The 19326-nt window shown below is 48.9% G+C and overlaps 1 protein-coding gene across 5 annotated transcripts in view; it reads right to left on the bottom strand.

The window, feature by feature from the left end:
* Col6a3 (collagen type VI alpha 3 chain) overlaps nucleotides 1-19326 on the bottom strand; it is an 80531-nt gene that overhangs the window by 14200 nt on the left and 47005 nt on the right. For all 5 annotated transcript variants that reach the window (XM_040753045.1, XM_040753046.1, XM_040753047.1 and 2 more), the window contains 24 exons: nucleotides 18142-18290; nucleotides 16933-17025; nucleotides 16319-16372; nucleotides 15411-15482; nucleotides 14766-14792; nucleotides 14620-14664; nucleotides 14451-14504; nucleotides 13445-13507; nucleotides 12842-12907; nucleotides 12389-12442; nucleotides 9892-9927; nucleotides 9350-9412; nucleotides 8504-8566; nucleotides 8195-8257; nucleotides 6851-6913; nucleotides 6071-6121; nucleotides 5898-5933; nucleotides 5417-5479; nucleotides 4422-4484; nucleotides 2763-2795; nucleotides 2644-2680; nucleotides 2525-2536; nucleotides 1945-2438; nucleotides 389-485 (listed from right to left, as the gene is read on the bottom strand). In XM_040753045.1, the coding sequence (XP_040608979.1) occupies nucleotides 389-485; nucleotides 1945-2438; nucleotides 2525-2536; nucleotides 2644-2680; nucleotides 2763-2795; nucleotides 4422-4484; nucleotides 5417-5479; nucleotides 5898-5933; nucleotides 6071-6121; nucleotides 6851-6913; nucleotides 8195-8257; nucleotides 8504-8566; nucleotides 9350-9412; nucleotides 9892-9927; nucleotides 12389-12442; nucleotides 12842-12907; nucleotides 13445-13507; nucleotides 14451-14504; nucleotides 14620-14664; nucleotides 14766-14792; nucleotides 15411-15482; nucleotides 16319-16372; nucleotides 16933-17025; nucleotides 18142-18290 (1851 nt within the window). The remainder of the gene's footprint in view (nucleotides 1-388; nucleotides 486-1944; nucleotides 2439-2524; nucleotides 2537-2643; nucleotides 2681-2762; nucleotides 2796-4421; nucleotides 4485-5416; nucleotides 5480-5897; nucleotides 5934-6070; nucleotides 6122-6850; nucleotides 6914-8194; nucleotides 8258-8503; nucleotides 8567-9349; nucleotides 9413-9891; nucleotides 9928-12388; nucleotides 12443-12841; nucleotides 12908-13444; nucleotides 13508-14450; nucleotides 14505-14619; nucleotides 14665-14765; nucleotides 14793-15410; nucleotides 15483-16318; nucleotides 16373-16932; nucleotides 17026-18141; nucleotides 18291-19326) is intronic.

The raw sequence follows: 19326 nt of genomic DNA, 5'->3' as shown, positions 1-19326 counted from the left end.
CAGGTTGAGGCAGCATGGGATACATACTAAGACTATGCCTTACTGCCCTAATCATGGCCCTATCTCAGTTTCTGTCCCCTCATTTCACTAGATGAAACTTGTCAGTGACCTAAAGTCTTTGTAGTGCTCTGGGAAACTAAAACACTCCTGTCACTTGCTATTCCTTTTAAAGAAATATGTTCTGAAAATACTTTTGAGCCAAACATGTGGGCTCTAGATTCCAAGACGAGAACATCCTTGCATGGCCTTTACATTAGTAAATATAATGAGTCTTGAGTCTTAACTGAATTAAGCTCAACATCGTCACTCTTCATCCAAATGTCCCTCTGTAGTCATAGCTTTAGTGGGTGTGGCTGGACTGATAGCCAGGCCCAGATGAACAACTTACCCAAGCAAACATGGCAGGTGAGGACATTCTTCAGGAAGTCTGTGAGGTCGCCCCTTGCAGGCAGAACGAGGGCGTGTCCCACTGCTGTGTTATTGATCTGGTTTAGACAAGGGAAGATGTCGGGATGGACACTAGCATGTGGAGTCATTATGCAAACAAGGAGTAGTGACAGGACAAGAGCAATGGGGTAACTTTCCCTTGGCACAGTATCTTATCATCTGGACTCTGGGAACTTAGATAATTGGTTGGACATTAAGTAAAGGATCTGGTACTTCCCTGATAAACAGTAGGGGCCAAAATATTAAGGTGGTGGTTTTAGCAGTGGCAGAATCTAGCAAACAATGATCCATCCCTTCCATGTTCCTTCCAGTTCAGACAGTGATAAGACAAATGAGAATATCACTCCTAGGACATGAAAGGTCCTGCCTATCATAGTGATGGGCATGTGGCAACCATGTAATTGGTCATGGATGTGAATGAGTGAGGGAATTCCTGTCTGATCTATGGAAACCATAGGAATCCCAAGTGCCTGTGGGTCACTCAGCTCATACTAAGTAAAATGGATAAAAAAAATCCTTCATAAGATCTCATGGCTCAAGTTTAATATTGAACTCCAAACCCAGTGTCTGACCCCAAGCCAGGCTACTTTGGCACTGATGGAGCTGTAGCTTGCTGACACAGGAAGTGGGGATCCCATCTGACAAGGCACAAGAGCCCATATCACCCAGCCTCACTTCCCAAGAGAGAAACCCAAGAAGACACAGAGAGGAGTAACATGCTATGGCTGTAAGGCAGGTGACAATGAGGCCTAAGGACACCTAATTCTGGTCAGGGGCTCCTGTCCTCTGTATCTATTGTCCATGTGTCTTGACTAGTATCACTAGAAGTGGCTCTGAATAAGTTACAATTAAACACCCAAGTGATAATAGTGTGTGTCTTTTCCATAGGTTGCCCTAGAGACCTAGCTAAGGAAAGGTTTTCCCAGTGATGGGGATCCTGAGGCCACTCACTGAGAGGCTGTAGGCCCCCATGACCAGCTGTGGGATAGTCTCCTCCAGAACAGGGTAGAGAGAGATGTATCCAGTCCAAGGGCCTCGGAGTCTGGTGGCCCAGAAGCTTTTCCACACTTGAGGCCCTCACTAACTCCAAGATCTTCTTACCCAATGGGTTCGGGAGTGAAAGTACAAAGCTTAGTACAAAGCAAACACCCACAACAGGGTCATATGAAACTCAGATTGAGCCATGTGGTGAAGAGCAAGAACTGTCCCACTATGCTGAGTGACAGAATTCACCCACACCAACAACCTCTACTTGCCCAGTAAGAATGCACAGCCTTGCTACCTAGCCAGAACTATCAGCATGTATGACGGGACCTGAGGGAGTAAGTTACAGTCCTCTGGATGTTGGTCTAGTGCTGCAGCCATAGGCTGCTCTGTTGGCCCAGCCCCACTAGGATCTTTAAGAAGCCATAGAACACAAATCCTTCATGGAGAACATGGCATTCCAGAGCCTTCTCAGGAATAAGAGGGAGGGATACCAAAGCACGGAACACAGACCTGCAAGGCATTGATGAGCGATCGGTCTTCCTCGCTTGTAAGGAACAGGGGTGTGATCCCTGCATCTGAAAGCTTGAGCACAGCCTCCCGGAGCTGGGGGGTTGCCCTTGTGGGCTTATTGCTGAAGAAAATGGCCACCTTTCTCATCAGAAATCCACTCCTCACGCGTTTAAATGTATTCCTGGCCACGAATGACATTGCTGTCTCCAGGCTCTGCTGCTTAGATGTCAAGGCCACTTGGAGATTCTGAATACTGTCTAACAGGGCAGACTTCTTCTTGGAGTCAGCAAACCGAATCTCTGTGGTCACCTCATTGTTATAGGTGACCACAGCCACTCGGGCACCCCTCGGACAGTTGCTCTCAGCAATGGTCAGATCTCCCACAATTCTCAGGAGCACGTCTCTCATCCGGCTGAAGGTGTCCTGAGTGACCCCCTCAGAGGTGTCCAGGGCAAAGGCAAGTTCTGTTGGGAATACAGGGCACTCCAGGGGCCCTGTGGGAAACGGGTTTCAGAGACACGCTTTACTCACACAAAGAAGTCTTCTCTCCTCAGAAGAATGTGAAATTACCAATACTCACCATAGCAACAAGCTATAAAGGAAACAAAGAGAAGAAACGATGAAAGCCAGGTCTGCTGGGTGAGAATGGCAAGTATAAAAACACGATATGCCACAGGCAACAGAAGAGGGAATACTTACGGCATTTGTCTTTGATGTTTTGGATGAGGGCGCATTGCTTTGAAGGAAAATGAGAGTGTTAGAGAGAGCAGTTGACAGGTGAGTAAGACAACAGTTCACTCTGAACACTCTCTACTTACATCCACAGAGTCGCCTCGGTTACCCTTGTGACCCTGTAAAACCAAGCAAGGACAGTCTGAGAGAGGATGCAGACATGAACGGTGTGGAATTAGAGAAGGGAACAGGCGAGGAGCGTGTGAGCACAATCGAATCATTTCCATATGTGCACATCCGGAAATGGCAGGGTGAAACCCAACGGCCTGTACAATGACTATGTGTTAAGAATTATAATAAAGAAGGGTCAGGCGTTGGTGGTGCATGCCTTTAATCCCGGCATTCAGGAGGCAGAGGCAGGCAGATCTCTGTGAGTTCAAGGCCAGCCTGGTCTACAGAAAGAGTTCCAGGACAGCCTCCAAAACAATACAGAGAAACCCTGTTTCGAAACAAACAAACAAAAGTTCACTCCTTAGCCATAGGAACATGATGGGAAGCAGCAGACACTGCATAACCTTGAGCTTTTACAGCCCCTCTGTCTAAATTTGATCTTTTGTTTGAGTACAGGAAAGACAAAGTGTTCTCCCTAGGAAGCCAGCTGGCTTTGAAAGAGCATCCCTCACACCTGGAAGCTTGCTGTCCATCCATGTAACTCATGACTCTAACCACAGCCACTTGGGCTCCTCTCAGTTGCTCTTGGCAACAAACACAGCTTCCCCTGAGAACACAGCTTCCTCTACAATGCATGTCCTACACGGCCCAGTCCCTGCACAGCCTGGTTCCCGTGGAAAGTACCTCATCTCTGCAGGACTCTACCCTTAGGCTCTAGGGACAGACTCACAACTGCCCTCTGTGTTTTGTCCCCATGTTTTGTCAACCTGATGGTCAAGCTTTGCTGGCTCCTTGGCTGTCTTTTCCTAAAGCGGTTTCTCTTGGCTACTGGCCTGAAATACCTGTGAGTCACCCCGTTAAGTGTGTCAGTCAGCCTTCTTCCCTTGGCTTCAAACAACCCAGTCCCCCAGAGTTTCCTCCTAGGAGTGCTTATCCAGCTGCTGGCTTATCTTGTCTGTTCTTCCTTGAACCTCATGCATTTCAACTGAGGGACAAACCAGTGGTATCAGTCATAAAGAGTCCTCCTGGGCCCTGGGGAAAGCATGTCTGTTGGGTACTAAACAATGAGTCAGTGGGCCCCTTGTGAGTTTTATACCCAACAGAAATGTTCCCCAAACCCAGATTTGGTCTAGTTGTGCAATTTTTGTAGCTTGTACAAGATATAAGCAAATGCATTGCAACTTGTTCTCTCTGAACAAACCTAGGGTGAGGAATTATAAAGGCCATTATTATAATATTGCCTGGATCACAGAGTGGCATGTAAGACAAGTTTACAACTCAGTGCATGGTATGAATGGGACCTTGGGTTTAATTCCCAGTACCAAAAAAAAGTTATTTGTTTTCTTGTTTATGGTTCTAGGGACAAATCCAAGATCTTACATATGACAGGCACATGCTCTGCCTCTCAGATACATTCCCAGGCCCATAACACATTTTTCAAAGTGTATTATTTCAAAACTTAAATGTACTTTTCTTCATCTTGCTATCAGAAGGGAAGAAGGTTAGTTAGCAGATTATCACACAAGCAGAGGATTTTTTGAGACAAGAAGATGACTGGAAGTTTTCAGAGATCAGACACACCTGCCACCCTTCCTTCCACCTAGTGATTTGTTAGGAATTGGATGGATACTTACAGATGGCCCTGGGTAGCCAGGGTCTCCCTTCTGTCCGACTATCCCTGGAGGTCCTGAATTTCCCTAGAAGAGATAGAAGATGGGAGGTTCTTATCTCCTGTAGGTGGGAGGGTGATAGGAGGAATCCATTCCAACCTTCCCCTGTGAGAAGTATCTCACTTCAACAGGGCTCAACTGTCTCCAAACTTCAGGAGTAAGGGACAAATGACCACAGTGTTGATCCTCTACATTGTATGCCCTGGCAGGCTTGGGTAAGACTGATGATTGTCCCAAACTATCACTAAAATTCCTCTGAATGACCAAGAGAATTAGCAAAGGCCAATCAATTAGTTAACTCTCCATGAATGCCACTAGCCCATTGTTTCAAAATGACCTACATTGACTGATCAAATTAACTGCTATTAATCAAATTAATTGCTATTAACTATATTTCAGACTATAAAACAACTGTTAGTGGCTTGTATCTATATCTGGACCACGAACTGTGATTCCATCCAATATGAGTAGAGTAGAGGAATGATCATCAAAGAGAGAAACCCAGAATCAATGGTGACTAAAGTAAGAGGTGGCTCAGAAACCAGGGACTGAGGAGCCCATAGGCCAGGCATGGCTCACCTGGGATGCCACAGGTTCCTCCACCCAATTAAGCCATTCTCCCTCAGATCTGAACATACATGGTCAGATGGGACTGTGAAGACTGACACCATCCAGTCTGAGACATAAGCCTCCCTGGCACCACGCTGGGGTAATCTGTGGGCTAGTGAGTTTAGAATGAGGGCCTCCCCCAACGGGGCATAGCCGAAGGAGGACAGTACAGAGCACAGTTATGATGGGCCATGCGGACATTGGTTTGAAACTTAGAACTCCCTTCTAGTGCCCGGGGTGTCACTGACCAGGCTGAGAAAGAAGAGGATGGTCTTTTAATGGCTCAGCCTCCCATTCCGTTGCCATGAGCCTACTCATTCCCACCCGCAGCAAGGTGTGGCCAAACTCACCCTTCGGCCTCTGATGCCTTTAGGTCCTGGTGGTCCATCTGCCCCTGGCTCACCAGGGGTACCCTGGGAAGAGAGTCAAGAAGTGACACATCACTGTCTGCAACAGAAGGCCCTGCTGAGGGTCCCTGGGCAGGACTGCAATAGGGCATCTGGACCACACTTTTCAAATAGTTGACAGGTTCTCTTCTTCAGATGGCTCCAGTGTATTGGCACCATTGGCAGAGAGACTGGATTTATTCCATCACTGCCACATGTGTTATGGCACTTACAGGTCCCCAGTTCTCCCACTGCCCACGTAACTTCAAGCACCAGGGACAACGAGCACTGCCACCTCCATCCATACAAGAGGGAGTGTTTTAGAGAGCTCAGACACTTTCCAGGATGGCCCTCTCGTAAGTGGCTGACCCAAGACTTCAGCTCATGGGAAAATCCCAAGCTTATCCAGAAGCACTGGTTATGCTCCATCACCCAGGGCACTCACCTTTGGTCCTGGATACCCAGGGAATCCTCTTTCTCCCTGTAGAAGACAATAAATGCCTCAGTATCGGGTCCCAACTTAAAGCCACTAAAATCGATTTTGATATAAGATCTGAGAAGCCATCCTTGGTGACTCTCAACAGCAGGGGTTTCCCTAGGAGATCAGCAGATACATACCTTTTTGCCTCTCCGTCCTTCACTGCCAATGCCGTCTCTCCCATCATCTCCCTAAGGGGAGCAGAGAGAATGTTACTACAAGCCATTGCATGGGGCACCTCGCAACTATCAGGTCACACCATCCACACCCTCAGCAGAGGGTGAGCGCACTAATGTTTTCAGACCAAAGGACAAGAGAAGGAAGCCTTCCATCTCTGTGCCCTCCTCCACAGGTGTGAGCAAGGCCATGTCCATAGAGACGCTCAGATCTATGTGACCATTTATCTGTGAGGCTCTTTCAAATAGAAAATGGCCTCTTGGACCTCCTGAGTCTTCTGTGCTTAGGTCTTACTCCCCGGTCCCCAAGCCCTTTGTGTCCTAGCCTGCCACCCACTCCAGACAGCCTTCCTCCAAACACTGAGCTCCATGTCTCCAGGTCTGTGACCACCACCATGTGAGGCATTCAGTGTGAGCATCGTTAATTACTCCACAACAAGAAGAATGTGTTAGAGAGACATGTCGATTCTTTAAAGCTTGGGACTATAGTCATCTGGTGGCTGACCCTTTCACGGAGTCTTCAAGAAGAATGCCTTGTCTTACAAAGCTCCCAATGGCCTATAGACAGACTTCTTTCTTCATAAAGCTGCTGATCAAACAAAACTCACTTTGCAACGAGCAACTTTCACAATTTTTAACCATAACCCACTAACTCAAGCAGCAAGCCACAAGGCTCTCTGGGACCCAGATTTCTGCTCCTGTCATCACGATCAGTGAGCCCTGAAAGGCACTGGGTGGCCTTACCGTCTCCCCACGGGGTCCACGGTTCCCGATGCCTCCCTTCGGCCCTGGCTCTCCTGGCTCACCCTACACAGGAAGAAAGGATGACACACTGAGTAGGGGCTGACTCATGGGGACCCAAGCCCCACAACTGCTGCACTGATGTCGGGGGTGGTGATATAGTGGGAGTGCCTCATAATTCACCATTTACATTTCTATGAGACCCATTTTTAATCGTAATAAGCCGGGCACAGCAAGACAAGTGTCTCACCCATGAAGCAACAAAGGCTGACACCATGATAGAGCGGAGGCCCGTGATCAGTAGGGGTGGAGGGGTGGGGGACAGAGCATAAATGAATAACAGGTGCTGGCATGCAGTTAGGCAGGAGTGGAATGTTCCAGTGGGCACTGTGGGATGACTGTAGTTAATAATCATTTATTATGTATTTCAATCAGAAGAGAGAGTTTCAAGGGTCCCAAGACAAAGAAATGACCATTTCTCTGACCTTATCATCATATGTATGTATGAAGTTATAACATTGTGCCCTATAAATAGGTACTGTTACATTCATAATTTTAAAATACTAAGTACACCGGCTGGTGAAAAGGCTCAAGAAGAAAATGCTTTTGCTACCAAGTCTGACAACCTGAGTTCAAACCCTGAATTCCACGTGGTAGAACAAGAAAACCAAATCCCACCAAACTGTCCAGTGACTTCCGTATACCCACCATGGTATGTACACTACCACACACATGATGGATGGATGGATGGATGGATGGATGGATGGATGGATGGATGGATGGATGGATGGGTAGGTAGGTGGGTGGGTGGGTGGATAAACACATACATACAATTTTAAAAATCTTCTAAATTTTTTCAATAAAAAACAAAATACTGACTACATATGTTTTTTTGCATGATCTCACCATATAGACTAGGCTGACCTGAAACTTACAGTAATCCTCCTGCCCTACATTCCCACCAAGTGCTGAGACTATAGGCATAGCCACCATAAGTGGCTATGTATCTACCTTTTTCTCATTGGGGCGGGGGGGGGGGGAGTGTTGAGACCTCTATATAGTCCTGGATAACCTTGGACTCACTATTTAGAGCAAGCTGGTCTCAAATGCACAGAGATTTCACCTGCCTCTGCCTCCTGCATGCTGGGATTAAAAAGTGTGCGCCACCACTGATGTAACATTCAGTGGGGGAAAATCGGGGCAGGGTGTTTGTGTTTGTGACCACTGATACACGAGGGTCAGGCTGAAGGGGAAGAGGCAGTGGGGGGCAGGCAGCAGGGAGGTGGCAGCATCCAGTTCAACACAGGCCTCTGTGGCCAGCCAAGCGGTACTGTTCTCCACACAAACCTTCCTCCCCAGCGGGCCAGCTCTGCCTCGTTCTCCAGGAGTCCCGGCAGTGCCTCCACTTCCCTGTAATGCAAGAAGAGGGGTGTAAATGAAGCCTCAGCTGTCCAGACCAAGAATCCCGGCTGTCCCCATCAGAGGTCACGGGCGACCTGTCTCATCCACAAATCCCACGCACTCAGTGACATTCAGCACTGCCCACTGAAGCCCGTGGAATCACAGAGCGGCTCCTGCAGACTCCACACTGTCAGCCACTCGTGGGTCAGCCCCACCAGCCACCACACACTCCTGTTGCCACACTCAGATGCTTACCCGAGGTCCAGGGATTCCTTGTTCCCCAATCAGGCCTGGGGGACCAATGGGACCAGGAGGGCCCTGGGAAGTAAAAGGCCATGTCACAGGTGAGTGATATTATCCGAGCCTATGAAAGCCTACGAATTCTCCATAGCCAAAGAGTAATAACAGCACAATTGCTAAGCAACCAATGAATGGAAAAGTGTGTCTTCATCCATGTGGTGAGATATTACCCAGCCACTGAAAGGAATAAAATTCAGTCATGTGCTAAACACGTCTGGAGTTCAGAAAAACTATACCAAGTGAAAGAAGCCAAACATAAAAATCTACCTCTCAAGTGAATCCATTTATATGAAATGTCCAGAATAGGCAAATCCATGATGACAGGAAGACCAGTGTTGGCCAGAGGTAGAGGGCATTAGGGTTGGGGGTGACAGGGATGGGAGGCAATAAGGGTGGGGGCAATAAGGGTAGCGGGCAATGAGGGTGGCGGGCAATGAGGGTGGCGGGCAATGAGGGTGGCGGGCAATGAGGGTAGAGGGCGTCAGGAGTTAGGGTGACAGGTGTGTGGGTCTGTAAGAGTGAGGGGAGTGACAAAGGAGGAGGAGGAGGGTGACAGGTAGGGTTTGATGGGCGGGGCAACAAAGGGAGAGAGCAGTAGGGAGGGGTAACTACACAATGCCTCCTTTGTGAGGCATTTTATTTAAAATAAAATGTGTTAAAGTTATTACACAATATGGTGAATGCTCTAAGTGCTGTGGAATTATTACTAAAGGTCAAATCTGCGTTACATGGCCGTCACTTCAATTTAAAACCAAGGACAAAGCAAATACTTTAAGGCATGGGTCATGCCAGGGTACTGACCTGTGAGCCTCTGGTACCCTGCTCTCCCTCGAAGCCTGGCTGGCCAGGACCGCCCCTGTTGCCCTTGGAGACAAGACAAGCAGGTAAATAACCCAACTCTCTGTTCTGGACTGGGTAAAGGGTACAGATGACTGGTGACAGTAGCAATGAGAGCCTGCTCTCCAGGCAGCAGCTGTCCCTCTGAGCCTACATGGTTGTCACTGGCCTGTTCCATAGGACAGCTTTGAGAAATAAGGGTATTTTGGACGGAATCCTCTCTGGCACAGGCATGAAGGCCAGACACAGGGGCGTGCCTGGCAGAGGGCTGCCCAGAGTTCCTCCTATCAGCCATTCCCCTTCCATCCACCCACTCTGGAAATCACACGAAGCACCTTCTATTGCAGAAGAGCCGAAATTGAGACAATGATGGGAAAGAAGGCAGAGGTTTTGTGACTGTTAGCAAGGAGAATATCTTAATCCCTGGCCTGATGGTGTCCAGGAGTCTCCTGGGAAAGTGGGTGACAGAGAGACAAGAGACATGTCAATCCAGTCCAGTGACTCACCTTAGCTCCTGCAGGTCCCCTTCGGCCAAAGCCACCCTGCAGGAGAAGCCATACGACTTTGAGGACACGATGGGGAATGTTGAGTCCTAACACATGTATCCCCCCACTGTAGTGCAAACCCCATGCCAGCAATGAGCCCCTGTGTCTAGGAGGCTGGGAAGATCACACTCAGACCTTCCATCCTTCCTTCCTCCTCCATCTACAACAGGTTCTACTTCTATGCTGTGCCTGCTCGTTACTCCAGGGGAAGTTTGGTAATGACTGCTGGCCCGCCAAGGAAAATAATGGCTTCTGGCTACGGAATACCACCAGTCAGTTCCCAGAGAAGAATGAGAAGCAGGAATTTGAACCTGCCAATGGCACTAAGCAGAGCTGGGATGCTTCACTGCGGTGGAGGGAGTCCTGGCTTTTCAACCCTCCTGGCCAAATACAACAAGAACAACCCCAGTGCACACATGTGAACCTGAAAATTGGGCTCATGTCTTGGCAGCTTCTCCCTGGGTGTTCCGGAGGTGAGCCTTAGGTTAAAATAAAATGTGGGCTCACTGCACAGGAACCCAGGGTTTCCCCACCTAGAGGCTGATCCAGTGGAGGGTTGGGGAAGAGGGTCCGTGGGTGTGCTAGGCTGTCTTTGCAAAGCCAGGGGCTTGGTCAATCTAGGAGCCACATCCCCTACCCCATGCCACGCCTGGGGGTAAGGAGGCGGGGTCAGCCTCAGAATCCACAGCAGCCACTCTGCAGTCACTACAGTGCTGTCCTGCTGTCTTGGGTCAGTGTGAATATGAAGACCACTCCTGTCCCACACAGAGTAGCAATCCAGCCCTGCTCCTCCATAAGGAACATGCTATTCCCTCAGCCTTGGTGTTTCAACGCTCACTGCCAGCCTGCAGAGGCCAGAGGGGCAGCTGAGGAGGACTCTGACCCCATGGAGTCCATCTTGGTCTGTGTGTGGCATAGCAGGGTCCTCAGGGAAGGGACAAAAAGTCCTCACCCTGAGGCAAACTTACTGTGTTCCATCTCCTGCCACTCAGTGGACCCCCGAGTTGAGACTAAAAGAGGCCCCGAATTCCAACAGGAGTTAAATATGACCGTACCCCCACCCTGCTGGACTTTCAGTCATGTCCTACAATAATTTTGTAACTGGGTTACAAAAGCTGATTGCAACAGCTCTTGTCTCTGTGCGGCTCAGCCACATCAACCCACCACCACACCCAGACATTTACACTTTTGCTTGCAAGCTCAAGTTCACAAGTCTGTGTGGTAAGCATCTGGCAGACAGAGCTAGCTCTCCAGTCGAAAATGTCCAAACTTTTTAAGGTAACAATTTAATTTTTGCTTTAGAAACTTGGAAGCCATTTGAGTGCAAGGTTGTTGCCCCCCGGGAAAGCCCTGTGCCTCAGAAACTCCCTGTGACTGCCAGCTGCTGGGCCCAACTATGCTGGGAACCCTGTCCTGCGCTGCCCAACCCAGGCCCACCGCCCCCACTAACTTCCTGAGCTCCCTGAGGACTGGGACCTCCTGGCCACTTCTTCCTCCTCAGCCGGGATTCCTCTTCTGCCAGCTACGGGGACCCTGCTCTCTGCTCGCCTGGGCCCAGGAAGGAAGCTTTCCAGTGGCTTCCTGACAGTCACTGGCTTCACCTTGGCTTCCACGTGTCTTCAGTGACTTTTCATGTAACGAGCTTTTTATTCGGTGACACACACTGCAGAAATGTATTGGAAATACAGTGTGCTAAACGTGGTACATTGCACCTAGTTTCTTTATGTGAGTGGCACGGAAAAAACCAAGCAGCTATACAAGCAACAAGTCCCTGTTTCTCCAGCCTTCTGCCCCTGTGCCCTCATCGGCCAGCATTAGCATTTCTGTTTGCATGTTTTAGCTACTTAGTGGGTAAGAGTTGGCCAAATACTTGAAAACAGCAAAGACCTTGTGTTTTATAAGTACGTAGTGTTTTCTATGAAAGGAACGAACAAAAGACTGAAGGGGAAGAAAGGACTGAGGGAAGGAGAAGCGACGGGTGAGAGAGGAAGCTAAGAATGAAATTTTTCTATAAGCAACAAATGTGGTGGAAAGATCCTTGTCTCGCCTCCTACCTTCCCCCACAGGAACTCAAGCATGAAGGCCCTTGCTAGCTATGCTCTGTGAAGGCCCTTGCTAGCTATGCTCTGTGAAGGCCCTTGCTAGCTATGCTCTGTGAAGGCCCTATGCTTTGTTCTGGGGCCTCCCTGACACCTCCAGAACTGTGAGCCAAGCAAACAATCTAGGGCTCAGCAGCATTAAATCAAAAACCTACTCATTTTACATTGATGCAAATTTCTATGTTTTTAGCGCTGTGTCTGTACAGTATAAAATACAGATGGCTTCAGGAATGGCTCTAACTCCCCAACCCCCCACTCCCCCACGGAGGAGCTGCTGCAATAATGGAGCACTAGGCACTATGCATCAATCTCTTGCCACTGAGCAGCCTAAGCAGTGCACAGCATCCTAAGATACTCACATCCTTCCCGGGATCTCCTGGCCTTCCCGGGATGCCATCTCTGCCTGGAAGACCCTGACGTGGGAGAAAAAGTCTGAGATTCTCACCTGAAAAGAACATTACACCCCAGAGTATGTTGCTGTAGGCCCGGGGGGGGGTCTATTCCCAAGGAAGGGGTCTGTCTACAGGAGGACAGAGCTCCAGACACTCTTGGGAAGCATCAGGCTCCTTCAAGACATTGGCTTCACCAGTGCTCTCTGCACACGGCTGCAGGGCACAGCCGCTGCCTGGGAGCAGCTCTGGTGCCCAGTTCTGCAGGGCTTCTTTCCCAGGCACACACGTGCCAGCCTTGGGGGACAATGCTGCTGGTCTCACAGACTCTACTCATGGGGCTGCAGTGGGTGTGGTGTGAATGACACCAGAATCAGTTTTCTGCCCTGAGCATAGAGGGTCTGTGCGTATGGATCACTGTACCACGGGGCCGATGTCACCCGTCTCTCCTTTGGGTCCTCTCTGCTGACTGTCCCGTCCTGAGTCACCCTGAAAACAACAGGGGTTGGGGAATGAGTTCCATATGAAGAAAGCTGCCGCCACTGGAATGAGTAGCAGCGTGAAGGGAAGGTTCTCAAAAACAGTCCTTCGAGCCACATCCTGCCCGGCTAACACCCAGAGCCTAACCATGGCCCTGATTGGGTGCCACAAGTCCTTCCCTGCTGAGGAGAGCATTCGGCCTCACTTTCCATCCTCTACCGTAGAGGCAGGTGACCTGTAGAACGTCTCAGCAGTGGTCCTTTGCTTAAGGGTTTCCAAACCATGAACTACAGAGAGCTGCATAGGTCCATTTTCCAAGGCAAGTGCACAGTGTCCAGAGGGCATCTTAGGAAGACTCTTGGACACACACCTACCAAGTGACTTACTTGTCATGTTTGTTGTACTGGAAACATATCATTTCCAATGACCCCCAAAATTGAAAGGAAATGGTAAATTGTGTATTTGATTAGCACATTTTAAAGCAAATTCAGAATTCTTTTCCCGTAAGCCTCCTCCCCTGAAGCCCACAATAGAGAATCCTCTTACCGGGTCACCTCTAATTCCAACATCGCCTCTCTCTCCTTTGTCTCCTTTGGGTCCTTTGTCACCCTAAATCAATTACACAGCGGAAGTTAAAAACAAGATGTTTCTGGTGGAATTTTTCGAAAGGTATTTTAGCGAGTGTTTGAGATTTATATCCTGATGCTATGAGATTTATACAAGCGTGGGACACTTGCCATGGTGACGAAAACGATTGTAATTATTGTCCTACTTCTGTGATCAAAGCAGCTGATTTGTCTTACTCTGAATCTCCAGTACAGTAGTGTTTATTAATTATAACCTTCACGCTATGTATTAGACCTCTAGACCATTCATCAAAATTGCATTCCCTGTTTGGTAAGTCTTATTATAACTCCTGTTGCCATTTCCACTTAGAATGAAGCTGGGGGGAGTCACTTTTTTCTAAGATATATTTTCTTTTTTTTCTTAACTACCAATAGATTTTTTCCTCAATATATGTTTTTATTTAAATTAGAAATATGCATGTTTCACATGTCAAACCCAGATCCCTCTCCCACCCCTCCTCCCTTGTCCCTCCACCAGTTCCTCCCCAGCCCTCAAGTATGTATATGTGTCTATCTGTGTGTGCCCCTGAGTGCACTGTCTGCAGAGGTCAGAAGGGTGCATCACATACCCCCCCGGAGGGGAAGCTGCAATATGAAACATTCAGCCTGAGTGCTAGGACCTGAACTGGTGTTCTCTGTAAGATTAATAAGTGTTTTTAACCACTGAGCCATCTCTCCAGCTCCCAAATCACATCAAAATATTTCTGATGGGTTTGGCTAGTCCACAAATGTTTCCCAGGGAGCTGCTCAATGCCAGGCACTGGGACTCAGTCTCCACCCTGTGGAACATGTCTTCCAACAAGGATGTAGTATAGATGGTGTCATAGCTAAGAGGGGACATCACTCATACATCTACAGGCAAACCCATGGAAATAACATTAACTGGTCCTCAGACCCAGGGAACAGTGAGATAAGGGGACACCTACCCTTCTTCCAGGACTCCCCTTTTCTCCAGATGAACCAGGTAACCCCTTGTCTCCCTGTAAAGACAATGAGAGTCAGTCATGAGATGTGACGGCTCCTACAGACTCAGTTGACGGTAACTGGGACCTCAGGAATAGACACAGTTGGGACTTAGGAAGTGAAGTCGCTCACCTCTTCGCCATCCAGACCATCCAAGCCAATCTCTCCCAGTTCACCCTGAGAAGAAAGAGGCAGATGACAAGTGGAATGAGTTATCCCAGCAAGGGAAAAGAAGAAGTATTGGGGATGTTCGCATTAAAACCAACAAACTTTACTACCTTCTCTCCTGGGAATCCTCGAGAACCCTGGAAGGGAAGGGAACAGAGGAAACATGAGTGATACAAGGCCAATCCCTCAGGACAGAAGCCAAAGGATGCCCCCACCACCTGCATCCGAAAGCCCCTGGCACTGAGAGCTATAAATTAAATGTGCATTCTGGCTTTGTCTCTCGTCCCCAAGTGGGGTGTTATAAAGTGAATTTGCCTAGAGGAGAGCACTTGGGTGGGCTCCATCTCTGGGAAGGAGAGGTAAATCTACAGACAGAAGGCCAGCTTCAGAACTTCAGTGTGCTAGCCCTCCCCTTCCACCCCTGCTCTCCATGTCAGCAAGTGACTGGCCTTGGAATCCTATGCAGGTCCTTGCCTCTTTCCCAGGCTCCTCCCAGCCAGCCTGTTGCACCTCATGACTGGCTCCTGGCTGCTAAATGTTTCCACAGGAATCTGCTTCTCCACTCAGACTCCCTTCCAGCCACAGCCTCTGCTCTGGACCCACACAATGCAGAGCTGCCTTCAGTAAGAGACCCTGGCTACTGGGCACGGAGAATGGAGAAAGCCCAGCCCACAACATTCCCTCCCCAAGGCACATGGAGAGGTCCCCCCGCATGCTCTCTCCTGACTCTCCTACACCACAAATCCATTCTGTACCTTGACTCCTCTCTGACCTGGGCAGCCCTGGAAACCTTGTGTTCCATTCACACCAGGTGGACCTCGCTCACCCTGCAAAGAAAACAAAGGCATTTTGCAAGTTGGAGTCTCTTGTCTGGTGTCCCTTCCGACTCTGTCTCAGAGAATGACATGCAATATGGGGAGGGCCTCACTGTAGGTAGGCTGTATGTGCCAATATCTTCAGCTCCCTAGCTCCTGGCTGAGCAAGAACTCACAACTCTATGAGGGAAATAGGCTCTGGGATGGTAGCAGCACCCAGGGGCTACTGCCTGACTGGTTGAATACAGGTGACCTTGATACCCAGAATGGGTGCTGGGTCCCTTACATGTTCTTTTCCCCCCTGATCATTCCTCTGTGTTGTCATGGTTTCTGGCTGTGCCATGGCAACAGGGACTCCCTTATCTAGGCTGGATACCTGGAGGCCACGTACTCTCCCAGGAGCCCCTCCATCCCATATCCCAGAGATGGGTCTTATTCTAAGGTTCCAAAGACTTGCCAAATAGCTTGCTACATAATAGCTCAGACTGCCCATCATCCCCCTGCCTCAGTCTCTCAAAAACTGGAATTAGAAACCACCAGTTTCTGCTCCTGTTCATTTAAGTGGACACTGGGCACGCCATACTTGGTGGCCTTCTGTCTAACCTTCCTGCACTCTGAAACAGTTCAAGTCTTCACCTGCACTCCATACCTATTAACTGTCACACTCTAAGACCCTCACTGTGCATGCACAGAAAGGCAGAGAAAATGGTTCAGTACGTTAGGAAATCATTTTTCCCATAATGAGAAAGACCCTGTCCACCAAAAAGGTTACAAACTCCACTATTTGTTCCCAACTTGGAAGGACAGGAGCCAGCAAAAACTTGAGAGAAATGGGAGCTTTTACTCACGGGTCCGCCTTCGTCACCAGGATAGCCTCGGTAGCCATCTTCCCCAGAGATACCCTGAAACAAAGCACATGGATGCCATGTCACCTATGTTCTTGCTAAAGTGTCTCACCAGTCCCTTCACTGGGTGGGACTGTTCTGACACTCTGCATGGCAGTAGGGCAGTAAGGGGGTGCTGTCCAGAGCTGAGAGCGCTGCACACTCTCTATTCAGTGTTGATCATTTCCCTCAGGACGTTTCAGTCTCTTTCTTTACCAAGAGAGCAGGTGGCACTCCATCAAGGAAACACTAAGGGTCCCACTGACCCGCATTGTGAGGCTGCCAGTGGATATGCACAGGTTTTCACGTTGTTTTATGAAATGACAAATCCATGTGTCAAAGAGCAGATTCTCCCACCCAGTGGAAGAGGGGAATGTGGCCGGTGCTTGGGCCTTCTCCATCGCCAGCAAGACACACCCTTGGGATACCAGTCTGACAGCAGTACCTGGGAGCCCAGAACTGGCAGCCCTGGACCCTTCTCCCCCTCTCATGTCCATACATGGTACTGGAGAAGTCACACAGCCAGGTAACACCAGAGCCTGGAGTCCAGCCCCAGGGTGACGAGTGAGCTGCCATACCTTTGGCCCGATGCTGCCGATGGGCCCTCTGTCCCCTCTCTCTCCAGAGCACTTGCAGGGAACCCCACAGCACGCTTTCTCGGCAATGTTGTCCTGCCAAGAAAAAAATAGATAACTATAAACAAGAGAAAACAGAAAACCACCAGTGTGCTGATAATAGTCCCAGTCTGAGGCACACGGGATGAAGCTACCTAATGCCACTTGCTGAGGCTAGCTGCTGCTGAGGGCTCAGCTCACGGCACAGGGTGGGATGCCATTGTTGGAAGAGAGAAGAGCAACCCACCGTGATAAGTCTTATCCACGGAGTCCTAGACCAGACCCAGATTCCAGATTTTTTCAATACAGATACTCAAGATTTGTGTTTTCAGTATAACCTCTGTATATCTAAACCTCAAATGCAAAGTCCAGCAAATACATTGAAGCTGACTGAGGTAGAAGATTCAAAATTTAGAAATCCATGGCCTGCCTGCCTCTGAGCTGAGGTCAGACTCATGGAAATCAGTACCTCCTTGGCTGGAGGAGTCCCTGGAGCAGTCATGGGTGGCAGCATGTGGGACCCTGGGCTCTGAGCTACAACCACCGCAGTGTGGGTCACCAGTGTCTCTAATGCCACCAGCCACCCTGCACCCCTTTTCACCCAGCCCATGACCTCACACATCCCAGTGTGTTTATATTTCCATCCACTGAACTAGTGCTGGTCACGCACTCTCTTGCAATGAGTTCCCCACAGCTTTCCTTCTGCCCTATTCTAGGCTAAGCCTGCTTCTACTCAATAAAAACAACCAATTTTTTTAGGACAGAAAGAAGTGGAGAGGAAGAAGGAGCAGAGCTGGTCCCTCCCACTCTTATAACACTAGACACTACCTGAGAATCAGTGACCCCATCCCCCACCCCCACTTCCCATCCCAGGAGGCAACTGCTCTCACTGAGAGAGGAACCCAGAGAGGAGGCAAGAGGAGTTCCTTCCCACTGGGAAGTGGTCTCCATCTCTCTTTCCCTGTGTATTTTTGGTTCCATCATGCCAATAAAGCAGGTGCAGTATACAGGACTCATACAGCTACAAAACAGGTCTCAAGTGAATCAAATGACACTGTCACATGCCCTTCCCCCAGTCACCAGGCCATCAAGACATCACGCTTTGCTGTCTTGAGATGCCAAAAGTCTAAATTAGTCTGCATGCAAAACTCTTTAAGAGAAACAAAGACTCACAAGCTGCTCTGCTAGTTCATAGTCCAAGTCAAGCAAGTTGAGCCTCAGAGGCCTGTCATACATGAAGCCCCGCCCAAACTCTAGCTGCTGCGTCAGTCGCTCCAAGTTGGCCACACGTTCAAGGCCCACCAGGATCAGAGCTCGGACACCTGCAAGAAAAGAGCCATTTAGTACACCTGGCTTAGGCGTTAGGGGGCCAGATGTCATTTTCTCCTGACTCTGGTTTTGCTCTGTTATCTGATTTGGGGAAGTTTGTTGGTGGTGGTCAATTTACATTTGTTTATTTTGGGAAAGTGGATACAAGCACCCCATGCACATGTGATGGCCGGAGGACCTCATTGAGGAATTGGTTTTCTCCTTCTTCTCTGTGGGTCCCTGGAAATTGAGCTCATGTTAGCAGGCGAGGTGGTGGTTGCTTTTACCCATTGAACCATCTTCTGGCCCATATTCTTTGCTTTTTGGTGATCCTAGGCATGGAACCACCAAAATGGGAACCTAAAGTATGCATGCTATGCATTCTTCCACAACTGAGATCCCTATCCTGTTTTGTTTGTTTTTAAACAAAATTTCACTGTAAATTTTTGCTGTAACCTACACATGTTTGATGAAACAAATATATTTCTTGGAAGAGTTGGAATGTAAACTCTTCTGAGTGACTGAAGAAACACATGTGAAGTCCGTCACCTCTGACCCTACAGAGCGGAAGTATTAATGCATCTAAAATCGGATCACAGCAGGTCATCTCCACTGCATTGGGGTAGGGTTCAGCTAACACCTAGAAGGTGCTTAGGTGGGACTGTAAAGACGGCTCGGGTGGTTATGAGTGCTGGATGCTCTGGAAGAGGACACAGGTTCAGTTCCCAGCACCCACAAAGGGTGGTTTACAACTGTCTGTAGCTCCAGTTCCAGGGGGAGCCTCTGAGGGCATCTGCACACACTTGGTTCACATAAATTTTCTCTCTCTATCCCCTCTCTCTCTTTCATCTCTCTCTCTCTCTCTCTCTCTCTCTCTCTCTCTCTCTCTCTGTCTCTCTCTCACACACACACACAAAATAAATAAATTAATTAAACTTTTATTTAAAGACAGTGTGTTTAGATAGCTCTGCTTCCTTGACATCTTCTAGAGCAGTGACTCTCAACCTATGGGTCACAACCCCTTTGGGGATCACGTATCAGATATCCTGC

The sequence above is a fragment of the Mesocricetus auratus genome, unplaced genomic scaffold (assembly GCF_017639785.1).
Source record: "Mesocricetus auratus isolate SY011 unplaced genomic scaffold, BCM_Maur_2.0 Super-Scaffold_100010, whole genome shotgun sequence".
NCBI lineage: Eukaryota > Metazoa > Chordata > Mammalia > Rodentia > Cricetidae > Mesocricetus > Mesocricetus auratus.
The sequence above is the reverse complement of the archived record's forward strand: the minus strand, read 5'-3'. Positions and strand labels throughout refer to the sequence as shown.